The 18823-nt window shown below is 33.9% G+C and overlaps 1 protein-coding gene across 4 annotated transcripts in view; it reads right to left on the reverse strand.

Moving 5' to 3' along the window:
• Positions 1-1192: 1192 nt before the first annotated feature.
• Sp3 (Sp3 transcription factor) overlaps positions 1193-18823 on the reverse strand; it is a 58500-nt gene continuing 40869 nt past the window's right edge. For 2 of the 4 annotated variants that reach the window (XM_058580204.1, XM_046447201.2), the window contains 3 exons: positions 18218-18410; positions 12317-12513; positions 7349-9111 (listed from right to left, as the gene is read on the reverse strand). In XM_058580204.1, coding sequence (XP_058436187.1) covers positions 8795-9111; positions 12317-12513; positions 18218-18410 — 707 coding nt within the window. In that variant the 3' untranslated portion in view covers positions 7349-8794. Of the gene's footprint in view, positions 1327-7348; positions 9112-12316; positions 12514-13680; positions 18411-18823 lie in introns of those variants that run through there. The other 2 variants (XM_058580205.1, XR_009227012.1) reach the window with 2 other exon arrangements.

The following is an 18823-nucleotide window of genomic DNA, read 5'->3' on the forward strand; positions in this document are numbered from 1 at the left end:
ATAAACTAAGAATTTTTAAATGACCAGGTATGGAAGGACTAAGTAATTGGTTATACACAATCAAAAGTAAGACATAGGCCGGGCGCAGGGGTGCACACTTGTAAGCCTAGCAGCTATGGAGGCTGAGACAGGAGGATTGAGAGTTCAAAGCCAGCCTCAGCAACAGTGAAGTGCTAAGCAACTCAGTGAGACCCTGTATCTAAATAAAATACAAAAGAGGGCTGGGGATGTGGCTCAGTGGTGGAGTGCCCCTGTGTTCATTTCCTCGTACCCAAAGGTGGGGGGTGGGGGGAAGGAAGGCACAAGCCAATTCCAAGTCCAAAATATACAGGTAGTAGTGTGATAATAAGAATAATGTTGCCAGAAGGTCAATATTCCTTAAGACCAAACACAGGATAGCCATCTGATAAGAGGGTGTAAAGACTATAGAGGGACCTCTTAGTCGTACTGGCTTCAAAAATTTTTTAGCTGTCAATGGATCTTTTTATTGTATTTATTTATATGTGGTACTGAGAACAGAACCCACCTAGAGCTCTGCCACTGAGCCCCATTCCCAGCCCCTCGCCTTAACAGTTTTCTTCATTTTATTGGTCCTGTAAGGCTTACCCTTTCTAATTCATCTAAGCTCTGTACTAAATTCTCTCATTTAAAGCTGACTCATCTGGCACTAACCATGACTTGCTTTTCTTTTTGGTATTTTTTTTTTTGGTACCAAGAATTGAACCCAGGGGCACTTAAGATCTGGGCAACTTTGCCAGCCCTTTTTTCTATTTTGCTATTTTTTCTATCTTGCTAAGTTATTTGAGCCTCACTAATTTGCTGAGTCTCACTTTGAACTCGAAATCTTCCTGCCTCAGCCTCTGGAGCTCTGGGATTACAGGAATGTGCCACTGTGCCCAGCTTCTTTTTGATATTTTCTATGGACCAAGTGACCAACTATTTCAAACTATTGTGTTTTATATGGGAATGAACCATTTCAGATGTTGTTTACTTGGCATTACATAGCCTCCTAAATTTTTTTAGGAAAAAATGAAGTGGAGGAGTCTTACAGTAAATTTCAAAGCTTTCTTATTACCTCAGAGCACGAAATGCAGACAGGCACAAAAATTGGAACTAAAAAATGCAGTACCAGAAATCAAAGCAGTCATTCTTTTTCTTCTGAGGTAGGATTAAGTTGTCTTTGCTTTATTCTTCCTGCTTCACTTGCATGTTCCAAATGGGACCCCTCAAGATATGTTTCCCAATTCCACATTCTTAGGAGAAATCATCTAATTGGCTCAACTTTGACCAATGTCCATCCACCTTGTTCAATATGAAAAGTTCCTCCTTGAAGGTAGCAGGAAATAATATTCAGAAAAGGAACATAAATTGGACAGGTATTCTAAATACACTTTCTGTATTTGTTGTGTATTAATTGGAGTCTTAGGCATTAGAGACATAAGCTGCATCAGCTTAATGTTTTCCAACCTTAAACCATTAAATGCTAAATTTTACCTTTCAATCAAAATTAAAGCAGAGGCTTTGGATGGTTCTCAGAACTGCTAAAGTAGCATTAGGACATAATTTCTTCAAGACACTTTTATGTGCTTTCTTTTTTCTCCATCCTTCCTGATGAGGCAGTCACTTCAGACACATCACTATCAATTTAGATTCTAAATGTCCTTTTCACATTGCAATCATTAAGACCGCCTTTCATTTTGAAGGAGAAAATCAATGAATGAACAGTAGTTCAACAGTGAAAAACCCTACTTTTGTTTTTTTGTAAAGGGATTGAACCTAGGGGTGCTTAATCACTGAGGCACATCCCCAGCCCTTTTATTTATTTAAAAAAAATTTTTTTTTAGTTATAGATGGACACAATGCCTTTATTTATTTTTATGTGGTGCTGAGGACCAAACCCAGTGCCTCACATATGCCACTGAGCCATAACCCTAGCCCCTTATTTTTTTTATTTTGACAAAGGGTCTTACTCTGTTGCTGAGGCTGGCTTTGAACTTGTGATCCTCCTGCCTCAGCCTCCCAATCCACTGGGATTACAGGTGCTACAGTTTTTAAATACCATTTTAATACATAGAATAAAGGTTTTTATTTTACAACAACAAATAAACATGGATTTTAAGTTCAACTACTACAATAGTTACCTGTAGGTGGACTGTCATTCTAATTTTTATACTTATTTCCCCTATATCCATTAGTATACAACTGTCAAAAAATCTTTTCCTCATTCCTGATCTGGCCAGTCACCTGCCCATATTCTCACCAATACTGTTCTCTGCTGTCTCTAAATAGACTTTTTCCAACCATGTCATCAACTGACTGCCGCAGTCTGGCTGGGCACAAAATCACGAGCCACCACACAGCTTGTAGATTCAAACAGAACTCACACCAGCCGTCTACAATCACGTTCTGGGGAAATCCACGTTCTCTGCCCAAATCCACCCCCACTGGGCTTCTGTCTCCCAAAAAATACTGTCTGAATCCTGTGAGAACTCAAGGGGAACTCAGGCAGCAGGATACGCCCTATTCTCAGCAGGAATAACCTTAAACCTGGAACCACCCTAAACCCGGATTGTCCTAAACTGGGATTGTCCTAAACCGGGAACGCCCTAAACCCGGATCCGCCCTGGTCCTTGAGCAAGGTCACCTCACATGCAATGTCACTGCAAAATGTCCTATTTCCATGAGTCCTTCCACTAAGCAACATGGGGTATGCTGGCAAGGAAATTGTCATACCTACTTGGCTAATGGCTCCCAGCAACTGACTAGTCTTTTATCCACTCAGCTGCTTACAAAGATTAATAGGCAATTTGTCATTGCCTAAACCAGCAGTCTTCCCTTGCTCTTCATCAACTTAACTTTATTGCACTTGATGTTAAGCAAAACCTTGATACTTACTATGGTCTCCCTGAGTGCTTCTCTCTTAACAGTTCCTTCAGTGTGAAGGTTTAGTCCTTAGCTCAGCTAGATTCCATGGTGTTTGAAAACTCTGGACTTCAATTCTTCTGCAAAAGCTCTCCCCCTACCCTCCGCCAAAAAAATTAGCTACAATTGATATAAATACTACATTCTCAACTCCTTGCAATGACAGTCCCTCTCCCATCTTCATCCCATCCCTCATAAATTCCCCTATCATGCAACTGTGACTCTGCCTGCATTTCCCAGACTTCTCCATGCAGGATTCTCCCTTTTAGTTTTCTACAGCCCATTAAATCTGCCAAAAGTATATATTTACAATATATTTGGTTATATGCAAATTTAGCAGAACAAAGCAAGAAGCCAATTTCTGAATCTTTGTGTCTCTAAAACACTAAATAAAAGTGAGTTCACTAAAATATCAAATTCTGTTCCTAAGCTATCAACTAATGTCTCATACTTCGTCAATTAAAGATTTAATACTCATTCATAGCATTAAGTTGTAAACATACTGCATACTGAAACAACTCTTTTACACAGAAAACAATTTTTACTAACTTCATATACTTTAAACGGAAAAATAAATTGTCTACAAGTAGCATGACTAACATGTCATCTTAATTTAAAAACCAAATGTTATTCCAAAATCATTTATGTAACAATCTCAAATTTCAAACAGTGCTCAATACAATAAAAAAATTTAAATATCCTGAGGAAGCAGTACTATGAATAAACTACAATTAAGATCCCAAAGAGATGCTTGCTCAGTTTTACGTGATTCTAACATAGGAGTTTTTACCAGAGCAACCTGAGGAAACGTTTCAAAATATTATATACACACCACCCCAACAGCAGGTCAAGAATGAGGCCAGCCAACTCTCTGTCATGCCGACTTAGGAACCGACTTCCTCAACAAGACTGCAAAAGTGCAAGCAGTAAAATCAAGAATTAATAAGTGGCCAGGCATGTTGGCACACGCCTGTAATCCTAGTGGCTTAGGAGGCTGAGGTAGGATGATCATGAGTTCAAGGCCAGCCAGCTTCAGGAACTTAGACCCTAAGCAGCTCATTGAGACCTTGTGTGTTTTATTTAAACACAAAAAAGGGCTCGGGGTGTGGCTTAGTGGTTAAGTGTCCCTGAGTTCAATCCCTGGCAGCCCCTACCCCACAAAAAAGAATGGTATGGTATCAAACTAAAAAGGTTCTTCAAAGCAAATGAAACAATCAAGAACATGAACAGAGCCTACAGAATGGGGGAAAATCTGTGCCACCTACACCTCAGATAAAGCAGGATATATAATCTCCAGGATATATAAAGAACTCAAAGAACCTAACACCAAAAAAAACAAATAACCCAATCAAAAAATGGGCAAAGAAACTGTACAGAAACTTCATAGAAGAAACACAAATGGTCAACAAATATGTGAAAAATGTTCAACATCTCTAGCAATTAGGAGAAATGCAAATTAAAACTACACTGAGATTCCATCTCACTCTGGTCAGAATGGCAATTATCAAGAATGCAAGTAACAATAAATGTTGGCAAGGATGTGGGAGGGAAAGGCACATTCATACGTTGCTGGTAGGATTGCATGCTAAAAATTAGTACAACCACTATGGAAAGCATAGAGATTTCCTCAGAAAATTTGGAATGAAACTACCTTTAAAAAATTTTTTTTAGTTATACATGGACACAATATATGTATTTTTATGTGGCACTGAGGATCAAACAGCCCCTGGAATGTCCATCTGACCCAGTTATCCCACTCCACTCCTCAGCATATACCCAAAGGACTTAAAATCAGCATACTACAGTGATGCAGCCACGTCAATGTTTACAGCAGCTCAATTCACAATAGCTAAGCTATGGAACGAACCTACGTGCCCTTTAACAGATGAATGGATAAAAAAAAATGAGATGTACACTAAAGAATATTACTCATAAAGTATGATGAAATTATGACATTTGCTAGCAAATGGGATGGAACTGGAGACTGTCGTGTTAAGTAAAATAAGCCAATCCCCCCAAACCAGAGGCCCAATGTTCTGATAACCAAATGCTAACACAATATGGGGGGGGGGGGGAGTGTAAGTTCATTGATTAGACAAAGGAGAATGAAGGGAAGAGAGGGGAGATGGGAACAGATGACAGTGGAATGAATTGAACATAACTTTCCTATGTTCATATAGGAATACACCACCAGTGAAACTACATCATCTACAACAAGAATGTGACCCTAATTAGAGTAAGTCATACTCCACTTAGTATGTCAATATACTCTATTATAGTCATGAATATCTAAGAATTTTTTAAAAAATGAGGCCAAACATATGAATTTACAGACAAAAGCTCTCCAGTATTTTCTGATGTTTGAACAATACTGGTTAAGAACTAATTCTATGACATGGCTTCAACTTATCTGAATGTTTTAAAATATTTTTAAACATTTTCACTGTTTCAAAGGCCAAAGTTATTTACAAGTGTATCTCGCTGAAAGATCTTGTGTATTTTTTGTTAACCGAGTCACTTTTCAAAGCTCTTAAGTATCAATCTACAGAAAATGAGATGCTCTTAAGTGGTATTTTCTTTTGGTTCATAGAGGAATAGTTCACTAGTGAACTACTACAAGTTGTTAAATACTCATATACACTAAACACTTTTTTAATAGAAAAAAATTACCTTAGAATAATTCTTCCAATATTACATATCTAGAAGATATTCAACTTTTTTAAAAAATAGAAAAATATTTAAAATCACTTAAGACTAAACTACTTTGTTAGGAAAAAATCTAAAATCAATAATATATTAAAGGATACTAACAAAACCTCAAAACTAAATAATTTTCAAGAGTATTTTTCTTTGTTGAGTTTAGTCTCTAAATTATGTTTGGAAATTCTTGGATCACATGCTCTATAAATAATATAAAACTCCATTATTATTTAGAAACAACTCTACTATCATTCTAAAAGGGTTTAATCTCCTGACTCAAGGGACAGTTTAAGTGAATAATCATCTTCATACAATCTTAAATATTAAAAAATGACCCTATGTGCTGGGTTGTATCTCGAAGGTAGAACACTCACCTAGCATGCATGACGCACTGGGTTTGACCCTCAGCACCACATAGAAATAAAATAAAGGTATTGTGTCCTCCTACAACTAAAAATAAATACTAAAATAAAAGACTCTAAAAATTATCTAAAGGGATTTAAAGATTCAAATTCTAATCCTTTTAACTTCAAATCAATCAAATTCCATTATTTCTATCACATGCTTTTAGTTACGTATTTGGAAAAATTGTCCACGTTTAATTTATGTGTTTAGGGTTTTCCTATGCATTTAAAAATGTAACAAACAAGGCTGAAACAGAAGAATCCAGAGTTCAAAGCCAGGCACGAAGTGAGGACGAAGCAACTCAGGGAGACTCTGTCTCTAAGTAAAATACAAAATAGGGCTGGGTTGTGGCTCAGTGGTAGAGCGCTAGCCTAGCATGTGCAAGGCCCTGGGTTTGATCCTCAGCGCCACATAAAAATAAACAAATGAAATAAAGGTATTGTGTTCAACTACAACTAAAAATAAGTTTGTTATTGTTGTTGTTTTAAATGTACTGCTTTAACAATCTTCCTTTGGGAAAACCTATCATTCCCTTCCTATCTCAGGGATTCTGCACTTTCTGACCTAGATGAACAATTAAAGCCAGAAAAGCTTCCCTCTCTCTATGGCAGTTAAGATTTTTACTTCAGTCCTGAGAAAGCTTTTGGCTTTTGAAACAAGATGTCTGCTCCTTTTCCAGACCCCATACTTTGGAAAAGTTTCACACCCTGCACTCTAGTTCTGGTGTTAAGACACGATATACAGACTCTTATTTCCTCGTTCATATAATCGCCTGGGTTCTATATATACAAATATGTACACACAAAAATATACCTAATGGCAGATTTTTCATAAATATTCCATCTATTGTAAAAATTGGTTACTCAAGAGTTGTTTTAGAAAATTAGTGCAATGTATTAAAATCAAGTGTTAGGAAATTTCATGGCTTCACTTATGATAGCTTTTATTTTGGAAATGAACTATTATTAAACTGTATCTAAACCTGGATTACAGTTGAATTATGTTCAGTGCTTCTTTAAAAAAATGTACTGCTTTAAAGGGGAAACAAAAGAGGTTGCAAATGGAATTGATAAAACTAATATGAATTCACATAGGCTAAGGGTTAATAAGGTTTTTTAAAATTTAACAAAGTCATTCTTAGGTGAAAAATTAAATTGCCAATTTAATTTTCTATACAACGCTTCTTAAATAAATATACCTGTTTACAATTTCAGTGTCTAAAATCAAGCATCTGAAAATGGCTAAGTTAAAAAATAAGACACAAATTTTCTTATCCCGTACCACTACAATATTTTAAATGCATAGGAATACAACAACAAACTCAAAAGAAAAAAAAATAGTGTTTTATTAACTACCACACTGTTATAATACACTTGAAACGTACAATAAGGTAGCCTTTAAATCTGAGGTGGTCTTAAAGATAACAAATGAACAGAATTCCAAATTTCTGAAATAGGTGAACTGCTGCAGTTATAGGTATACATTTAGGAAAATTGTATAGCTCTTACAAGACCAGCAATGTAACTTTATTTTGTACATTTTTAATTGAAAATATAAACAATAATTAAAAAATAAAAAGAAAATACAGCATAATAAAAAACATACGTTTCTCAATTAAATGTATTGGATACATATAAATTTTAAGGGAAGAAGCAAAAAAAAGGAAAATGGTTGATATTTAAGTGCAGACTGACTACCTAGACAAAACAAACAAAAAAAAACTTAAAAAATATCATAAAATGTCTAGTTTTCTATGACTAATATCCATATAGTTGGAGTATTGTCACTATGGAAGTGATTTTGTTATGTTTGCATATGTTATACTTTACTGGTAATTTACATGATGGCTTTTAAGGCCCTGGCAGACATGGTTTTTGGAAACAAGATTGGATAAAAATCACCGCTAAGACGCAATACACCTTATTTATTTTTCTTTCTTTTCTTTTTTTTTTTTTTGGTCCTCCAATATTCAAGAAAAGGGCTAATTCACTATAACATTTTCTTACCACCCAAATGCCTCAACCTATACATTTTAAACTTTTTTTAAACATTGGTTATATTGCCCAACTTCGTTATTGAAAGAATATTAACAAGACATTATTTTGGCAAATTAAATCTTAAACATGGCTTTTCAACAGGATTTAAAAGGTGACTATCCCTAGAGTTCCATGTTAAAATGTAGTTTTCAAAATCTTACAAGAGTAATGCTTAAAATATTGTACATAGTTAACCTAATTAAAATAATTAGCTTCAAAATGACAAATTGATAAGCTAAGTAAAGCCTACACTATGTAACATTTGCTTGGAAACTTGATTTGTCAGTTATGCATAATAAAAATTCCAGTCATCAAGAAAATTACAAAAATTTTTATCATAACATGATTTCTTTCACCCACCAACTTTTTTTTTTTATCTTACAATAGATAAATACCAACATGTTCTCATTTTTACACTAAACCACACAGGATTGATGCATTTGGTTAGACTACCATTCGCATTGTTAAATTCAATTTTCTCTTTATATAACTTGGTAAAATTTCATTTCTTCTAGATTCCAAAAGTACCTACAAAACCCATGCAATTTTACCATTTTTAATATACTATGGAATATCATACAAAGTAAGGCATTTCAGTGTCATGTATAACCAAGTTACTGTCAATCCAAAAATTTTTGCACATCAATAAAAAGATATCTAAGAACTTAGGAACAATATTCTTCTCACTACTGTATAAAAATAACCACAATGAATAAGTATTTGTGTAATATTTACTCCATTGTCTCATTTCCAGAAACTGTCACAAGCTGTAAAGGTATTTCAGTGTTGGTAAGGATATCCTGATTGCTGGTGGCAGAAGTATTAACAGTTCCTATCCCTGAAACAGAACCTTGTTGAATATTTGCAAGGATAAGTGTTGTTCCTCCTGCAGTTATCAAAGTATCATCTCGCCCAGCTTCCACAGAGGCTAGCACTGTACTGCTAGAGTGAATAACTTTTTTGTTTTGATGTGTTTTAATATGTTTGGCAAGGTGGTCACTTCTCATAAAACGTTTTGAACATTCTGGACAAACAAATTTCTTCTCACCTGTTAAGAAAAAAAAAATTGTTACTTAATTTTAAAAATTCAATCTCAAATAGTCAGAATTCTCTCTTAAAGCCAAAACTGATGGTTGAGGGTGAAAAGCAGGGATCTACTAAAATTGTATTAGTTTCATGAGCTGCTTCCTCAAGATTCCTCTTATTGAATATCTCTCCAAATTAATTCCATCTTTACTTCTGGATGAAAAGCAATCCTCAAACATATTATATGAGAGACTAATAAACTATAATAATATTTTGATTTGAAACACCTCTGTTAAAGCCTGTAGTCCCTGTGACTTTAGAGGTTGAGTCAGGAAGACCACAAATTCAAGGCCAGCCTGGGCAATTTAACGTAGCTCAGTGGTAGAGTGCACAAGGTCCTGGGTTCAATACTATTTAACCTTTGTTTGGAAACAATCAAGGTGAAAGAAATAGAAACCAGCTAATAAACACAATCATCCATATGTAACACACTTCTTTTCATATCCACAATACTAAACTTTCAACTCTTAAATATGAACTCAAGTAACAACACTGAGCACTTCCAGAGTAAAGCAAAGATGTGTAAGCTTTAGGCTCAAAAAGATTGAGTAGTATCAAGAATAATGGAGATGGCTACCTGACATGGTTTCAGTTGGAATAACCAATATCAGCTTGATATACCAAGATTTTAAAGGTATTAATAAATGATGCCTAAATTTACTTTCTAGCAAGAATACTTAATACAAAAGACAGACTGAATTTCTACTATATCAATAACCTACTACATAAGAGGGTTATGAAAGAGAAGACAAAGGGGAACCTAAAAGGAATCAAGAGTGAAATCAATCAATAAATCTAGTAAACAGTTTCTTAATTTCTTTCTTCAAAAATGTTTTAGTGGGGGGGTTGGGATTGTAGCTCAGAGGTAGAGCACTTGCTAGCACTTGTGAGATGCTGGGTTTGATCCTCAGCACCACATAAAAATAAATAAAATAAAGGTATTGTGTCCAACTACAACTAAAAAATAAAAATTTAAAAAAAAAAAGAAAGAAAGAAAGAAAAGGGATGGGAATGTGGCTCAGTGATAAAGCACATCTGAGTTCAATCTCTAGTACACCCCCACCCCCAACAAGGTTTACCTAGCTTCCATTTCTGTACCTTTACTCTAGGTAAGTCCATATTAGCCCTAATGCATTAACCACGACGCAATAACCTCCTAGTCTTACCTTCTCCAAGCCAATAAAACATCAGACTCATTTTCCCAAATATTACACTATAAAACTTCATCTTTGTACTAAATGATATGTAATGCAAGGGTAACGTCAAGATAACCCAACAGTTCAGATGCTCCATTGCCTTTACAGGTCCTTCTACAACATGCCTCAATCCTACATAACAGAAATAGTTTATGTAAAAACTTTAAACTTCACTCATGCTCTTACTTCTATCAACACACCACCATTTTTTAGAAAAATACTTCCCAATATTTTTTTTGAAGATCAGTCATAAGAGATGTTCCACAACAAATAGCACAATGATCAAATGAGGTTGGGAAAACTTAATACATATTATACCATCCATTAAAGACATATGATGTTCATTTAGCTTTCAATTTAAAAATTCTAAGAAGTACTCCCTTGTAGGTATTTGTATCCTCTTTAACCCACTTATTTGATCATAGACTTTTTCCTCCATTTACATTATTTCCTTTTAAAACTTACTGACCAAATTGCAATAAAGAAAAGTTTTAAGGTTTACTACCCAAGGATGCCTTTATATCTCAAGCAATAATTATCTTTCCTTCTGAGAATATCCAATAGCACAAACTATAATATAAAATCTTTTCACTATCTACCTTTTTTTGGGTGGAGGGGTACCAGGGAATCCCCAGCTACCCCTACCCCCTTTTTGGTATTTTATTTAAAGACAGGGTCTCACTAAATTGCTGAGGCTGGCTGTGAACTCAAAATCTTCCTGTCTCACCCTCAAAAGAAATTGGGATTACAAGCGTGTGTCACCAGGCCTGGCTTCTATTTTCATATACTGTTTGTTGCAAGTTAATCTTATCTGATTAGTACCCAATGAAAGATATAGAAGTAGAATATCTAATATGTGTAATGCTTTATACTTCACTGATTGTTTTATATAGTATTTAAAGTCAAAGTAAAAAGCATAAAGCAGAAACAGGGACAGTTTATTTGCTTATCTACTAGAGAACTTAGATTGGAATCCAGATGTTGCAGACTTAATCCAACATTGCTCTCCATTTCACCATGCTTTTTTCTTCTAAACTCTCTAAAAATTGTGTAACAGTATCTATTTTCCAATTCTTTAATGTTGATCATAGACTGATGAATGAATGCTTAAAATTTTTTTTTTTTTAGTTTTATATGGACAGCATGCCTTTATTTTATTTATTTTTATGTGGTGCTAAGGATCGAACCCAATGCCTCACACGTGCTAGGCAAGTACTCTGTCAATGAGCTACAGCCCCAGCTTAAATAAATACATTGATCATGTAATTTTTACATGGTAGCAAGAGGAAACTATCTCTAAATTATTAGTACATTAGACTTCATCTTGGATCAGTCCTGGGGTCTACCTCATGTAACAATCACATAATGCTATGTAAAAACAACCAAATAATGTTCATGTCCAAAATGGCATAATAAATCCCACTATTATGTATAACTACAATACACCAATAAGAAAATTTTTAAAAAAATCAAAGGAGAATTTCAACCTCAACAATGCCTTGGGTATTCTTCAGTGGAATGTCTTTCCCTTACCTCAAGATAAATTACTAATAGGAATGGTGAAATACCCAAATTTAATAGAAGAAAAGGTTTACTCTTTGCTACAGTGTTAGGAGGAAAGAACAACAAGATGGATCAAGAGTAAAAGTAACCAATTTAAAATGAACAAAATAGGTAGATCTTAAAATATTCTACAATGTCAACAAAAGCTAACCAAAATCTTCATAAAATAAAACTTAGTTTTATAAGATAGTTCACATTGGCTTATTCTTTAGAATTAATGTTTTTATATTAGTGTTACTGAAGGTAAAACTGTGATATAATTAGTCATCAACATTAAATTCAGCAAATATTAGAGGGAATGGGGGTAAAGCTCAGGGTATAGTGTACGTTTAGTATATGCAAGGTTCTTGGATCAATCCCCAGCACACAAACGCATTAAAAAAAAATCAAATATAAAATATCATTAACCTGTATGTGTCCTTCTGTGCCTCTGTAATTCATCACTTCGAGTAAATCTTTTGCCACAGAACATCCAGTTACAAATAAAAGGGCGCTCTCCAGAATGCCAACGCAGATGCGCTCTCAGATGTGAGGTCTTCCCATAGACTTTACCACATCCTGGTATATGACAAATGTGTTGCTTCTTTTTCCCAAGATTGGTACCTCTAAAAAAAAACACACACACACACAGAATAATATACACTTATATGAAAGTATTCAAATGGACATTACCATTTATATCATATATCCATCCTCATGTTGCGTTTCAAAAAGAAGACATTATCAACATGAAATCAGAAATCAAAACTATTTTTATCTCTTTAAATAAAAATTTATATATTTTAAACGTGTTTTACATGTTAACTTTATTTCAGAATTAACGATTGCTTTCCAAATGTAAATATACTCAAGAATTATGTAATTATGAATATACAGTAAAGCTCTTTACTAGTCTGTCAAAATCAATTCTCAAATACTAGGCATAAGCCCAATTCAATCAATTGTATGGGAAACTGTTATTATTAAAATAGTCATGTCATGTCAGATAATTTTTTAAATATTTAAACCAAAATACAAATGCACAAATTTAACTGAGCATGGGCATGATTAAAAAGAATATAGGTAGTTTAAGAAGACTGTAAATAAATTAACATGATTTAAGCATATTTATTCAAATAAATCAACGCGATTTAAGCATATTTTAAAATATTTGAATAGCTACACTTTATATATATGTTAACTTTGGACAAAGCTTTTTTGATTTTTTTTAAATTTAACTAAAGCTATGGTCTTAACTCACATCATTCAATGAAATCAAAATTACTTTTACAGTTAAATTACTTCTGCCATAAATTATGCAAAGGTATCCAAAATAATACATAAGGGATATAACAAAAAACATCTTTTCCATGTCATATAAATTTGACATTACATTTCAGTACTTGATACCAACAACAGAGTTTGGGAGACATGTGCTTTGATGAGTGAACAGAGGCATCTAAACTTTTTTGATTCCAGAACTATTATAGGGACAGTATTAAAGTCTACAACAAAAATCAGGCTGTTATTAAAATTGTAGTTTTTTTTTTTTAACATGACGTTTTGGACACAACAATTACCAAAATCACATTGTATAAACTTCGCAATGTTTCTCTGAGATTTAATAGTATATTTAATCCCCCATCTGCCCTCCTCCCCCAATCTCACAGTCTAGGTGTAGCCTATAAACTTTCCATATCCTATAAATCCTCCTGTATACAATACACCTATTGTTTCTCAAATTTTACTGGAAAAATGCATATTTCCCCACATTTATATTTTAATGTACTCACACTCAGTAGCATGTGAAATTGCCATAGGACAAACAGTGCTAAACGGTGCAGTGCTGGCTGTTAGGTGCCATAGGTGTTCTGAACAGGGAGACATCAATGTGGGCTCCAGTAGTTAGAGAAGACTTCGTGGAGGAGGTGGGTAGGATTTAGATAGAAAGAAGGGAAGGCATTCCAGGCAGAGGAATAGCATAAGTAAAGACAAGGAGGAGTCATGCTGTTGTCTCAAGGGCAAGGATGTCATAATCTAACACAATTCTAGTTCCTGCTCCAGTCCACCCCCATTTTCTACAACTCTCTTCAAAGAGCTGGGTTTCTGAGTGAAAGGTTTTTCTGGCTCACTTGCAATGCCAAAGTTTGATTGTTTCCATTTCATTCAGCTTCTTAAAAATTTGCTTTATCCTTAATAGCCCTAAGAAAAACAGCAATGTTTGTGGCTAGTAGTGTACAAACCAATTTTACGTATTGTGTTCACCATAGCAATTTCACAGACAACCCAATTCAGTTCACTTGTATATTCATGACCTCTTGCCTCTCCTCTAAGATTACCACTTAGGTGAATCAATGTGCTTTTTATAAACTCAAAAGTGTTATTTCACAAACTCAGCAAAATTTAGCCTGGGAGCACTAACAAAGCCTAAGAATCTAACAACTCAACACAACAAATTTGGGTTCTCAAAAAACCAAAAAATTAGTAGGGAAAGATTTTTCAATTGAATCATAAGAGAAATATTCACTGTTTAAAATGGGATCAGTATCTATCTAAGAAAGAAAAAAATGGAGCACAGTCATACATAAATACTATAATTTAAGGGAAATGCTCAACATTCAAGTCCAAGTTTCCACTTCAAAAGGAAATTTGAGGCTAGGGCTGTAGCTCGGCAGTAGAGCACTTGACTAACATGTATGAAGTGCTGGGTTCAATCCCAAGCACCACAAAAAAGAAAAGGTGGGGGTATTTGATTCAAGATTAAGATCTAAATATGCTAGATATGAATTTTTGCCATGTCCTATGATGGAAGGGAAAAGGACTGAAGTGAATTTCTCAACAAAGAAAAGATTCACACATCTTTTTTGCGGGGGAGGGTGACTGAACTCAGGAGCACTTGACCACTGAACCATATCCTCAGCCCTATTTTGTATTTTATTTAGAGACAGGGTCTCACTGATTCCTTAGCAGCCTCGCAGTTGCTGAGGCTGGCTTTGAACTCACGATCCTCCTATCTCGGCCTCCTGAGCCACTGGGATTACAGGCGTGTGCCATTGTGCCCGGCTTATAACTCTTCTTCTTGACTGACACATAATTAGATACCACTAATACCTATTATATAGCCACTAGCACCTATTAGATAACCTAAAAAACTAACAATTTTAAGTTTCTATTCGTAAGTGCATAGTGATTTAATGACCACACAGAATAAATAATGCAAAATTCTGGGTGGAGTTAAGAAAAGTTGAATAAATCTAGTTTCTCTTGGTTAGGGTGGGAGAAAACAAGACAAACTAAATGCTGACAAAACAAATTTTACAAATTAAATTAAAAAATATGGATCAAGGCTTTAATGCATACAAAACCTACACAATAATAATGTCTTTAGAATTCTATATTATTTTATTACAATCAAGATGTCTCCTCTACTGGTGTTTCTCAAGGTTGGTTCTGCTCAATAAATATTGGCTAAATGAATATGTTTTTATTATTTTTACACCTTGCTCAAAAAGGGAAACAAAACTCAGTTCTCTAAAGATGAATGAAATTAACTCTCAAAAAATGCCATCTTGCTCGTATTCTTTTAAGAAAAATTTTAAGAAAATGATTGGGAAAAAAAGGGCCAATTTTTTTTTTTTTTTAAATCTTACATGCCACTTCTCTTCCTTGCAGAATGTTATGAAATATTTTGGACTTACAATATGTTAGTGCTTCTACTAATTAGATGCAACAATTGCAATTTATACAAGTGTTCCTATCTCATACACACACACACACACACACACACTAGTTGTATATTGTTCAAAAGAGTTTTAATAGACAATATAGTTTTCTTCTTAAGAACCTTGATTTTTATTACTTATAGGAAGCTATTTTTTAAAACAAAGTAAAAATTGTCCTAGAAAAAAGTGAGTGAATATTTTTCTAATTCTCGGGCTTTTAACACATGATAACAAGGAATCTAATAAAACACTGACCAATTTAAATTTTGTGTTTAAAAAAAAGTCTGTCAACCATACGATGGAACTACTTATATATAACAATGCGTTCTGCAAACTATCGACATAAAGCTGAAGGCAATATAAAACCGGCAAAAAATATATGCACATGACAGTTAATACACAAATTAACAGATTCACAAAAGACAAACAATTCACAAGAAATTTTTAAATGGCAAAGTAACAACCAAAAAAATGTTCAACCTCGCCAAGTAAAACAATAGTGATATTATTTTCACATGTCAGCTTTAAAAGGTTGAAAAATATGATTAAAATCCAGTGTTTGGGACTGGGGTTGTAGCTCAGTGATAGAGCGCTTGCCTCGCTTGCACAAGGCCCTGGATTTGATCCTCAGCACCAAATATAAATAAACAAATAAAATAAAGGCATTGTGTCCATCTACAACATATATATATATATATATATATATATATATAAAATAACAAAATCCAGTGTTGGTCAGGATGTGAAAATGCAGATATTCTAATACAACACTGGTGGGAGTTGAAATTGATTCAGCCTTTCTAGCAGAAAATTCTTTGACCCAGCAATTCTAGTTCTGCCAATTTATACTAATGAGATAATCAGACAAATATGCAAAGACCTATGTGAGGATTATGACAAGCCCCAACAAAAGAAAATACTAAATTATTACACATCATGCAATAGAATACTTCAGACATAAAAATGATACAAACTCGACTTGGAAATATGGTGACAAAGTTTTCAAAATAAGAAGAGACAAATAAAACAGTGAGGAGATAATGATTCTACTTTAAAATACATGTAATATCTGAAAGGATACATAACAAAGTGCTATAGTGGTTAATATTAAAGTAGGTTAGGATTTTGGAGTTTTAAAAATATTATTCCATATTGCTGAATTTTTAGGAATATATGTTAGTTTAGCACATAGCAATTAATTAAAAGATTTTTACTTTAAAGAACAAATGAAACAGGCCAGGCCTAGGTCTACAATTAGATTTGATTTTCATAAGTTCTCTAAAATAAGAATTTCAGAAGTTATTGCCTAACAAGAATTTTTTTGAACAAATAAATTTAAAACAACTGATTACAATAAATGCAAACACCTAAGGATATAATGCAAAAGCAGATTCACTCTATAGATAGTAGTATAATGGCAAAATCTTTGGAGTAAGTATTTGTTTGTTCTTCTCTATAGCTCACTTATAAGACATACTGGAATATATTAAGTTCACAATGTTAGCAGATATTAGCTATTAGTAGTAGTAGTAATAGCAGCAGTTGTAGTAGTATTGCAAATGGGCTGGCCAGTGTACAAATCAGCTAATAAGACCAATCCAAAAAGGCAGAGAAAGTTGATCTTGTCAGATAAACTGCATATATTTATATACACCCTTCTATTTTACAGTATATTTTGTCACTTAAACTGTACTTAACAGTAGTGTGTTAAGACCTTTCACTATGACCAAGAAATTGTTCAGTATAGCTTTACAGTTCTACCAGTTTTTGCTCATGTATTTCAAAGCTATAGAAAAAAGTACTATGAATATTAAATTTGTTTGATGGAAACTTGATATTATTAACAAGAAATATATCCATGTCTGTCCACTTGAAGCTTTAAACCTTAATCCCATCTTGCCTGATAACAATACTGCTATCCAAGTTTTCTCTTTCTCAAAAGTTGACCTGATGCATAATTTATGCATCATCTTCAACATTGCTACATCAATTATTTGAGGTGTTGTTTAAAAATGAGTCACAGTCTCTTAGTCAATAAGCTTAACATCTGACACAAATACTAATGGTTTGAGTTTATTCCTGTCATGTAATTGTCTTAGTGTTTAAAAAAAAAAAAACTGACTTGAAATACTAAAAAAAATCCACCCCCCCAATCAGGCCATTTATTCCCATTTCTGTTGAAAATGAAAATGTTTGTGCTTATCAGCTATTTCTGAATTTTCTAATAAAAACAATATTTTTATGTAACTGTAATACTCAAGAATTTTTTTAATCTGTATTTAAGCAAAACCCATTGCTAGTCTGCTAACAGTATTATTTCTAATATGGGCCAATAAAATTGCATCTGTTACATTGTTTTTAAAAAACTACATAATTTTAGTTTTAAAGGCATTCATATCTGAAAATTCAATTTCATATTTTTATTTTCTAATTTATATCACACTCTTTTATAGTCACACACCCAAAAATGATCATGTAATGAATAATTTTCCAAATTAAGTGACATGGCATGCGATATTTTAAAAATTTAGGGTGGTGATATTAGTACTCTTAAAAACAAACAAACACAAAAACAAAAACATAAGGAGTATGGTTCATGTATGCATACCTCCCACCGCCTTCTTTACAGTTGGGACAGGTGCAAGCTACCCTCCGAAGTCTTTTTCCTTCTTGATGTTGTTGGTCCCCTTCTTCATCTACCACCTGTACTCTTAAGTGTGTTAGATCATTGGTATTCAATGTAGAATCACCACTGAGCTGCCACTCTTCAGGATCAGGTTCTTCTTCCTTGATCCTAATATCTAAAGAAAAAAACAAATGCAAATGAGAAGCAGCCCACTGGCCCTGAAAGAAAGCATGAGAGCTAAACTTCTCTAACTCAATATTAGGTAAAAACTAAACAAAACAAAAAAGTAAGTCTTTGTTCCTCCTGGCTTATTGTTTTCAAAACAATTTTATTCTAAACAGCAAAGATAAACCAAAAATGGGAATAAAGCCAGCAGGACAGCTTACTTTTTAAAGAATTCAATAAGAGTGAAACTTCAGTTAAGAGTTTATTGGTCAATAAATCCAGTGATCAATGTAAAACGAAACAAATTCTAATGCCTTTAATCTCTCATAATTTACATCTATAATCTCACAGTTTATATCTATTCTGCCTATCTGTAGGTAGTATATGGAATGCGAAAGGCAGCATTCACTTGAAACTGTTGCT

The sequence above is a fragment of the Marmota monax genome, unplaced genomic scaffold, assembly GCF_021218885.2.
Source record: "Marmota monax isolate L192 unplaced genomic scaffold, Marmota_monax_Labrador192_F-V1.1 WCK01_AAM20220418_F8-fsc00007, whole genome shotgun sequence".
Classification (NCBI taxonomy): domain Eukaryota; kingdom Metazoa; phylum Chordata; class Mammalia; order Rodentia; family Sciuridae; genus Marmota; species Marmota monax.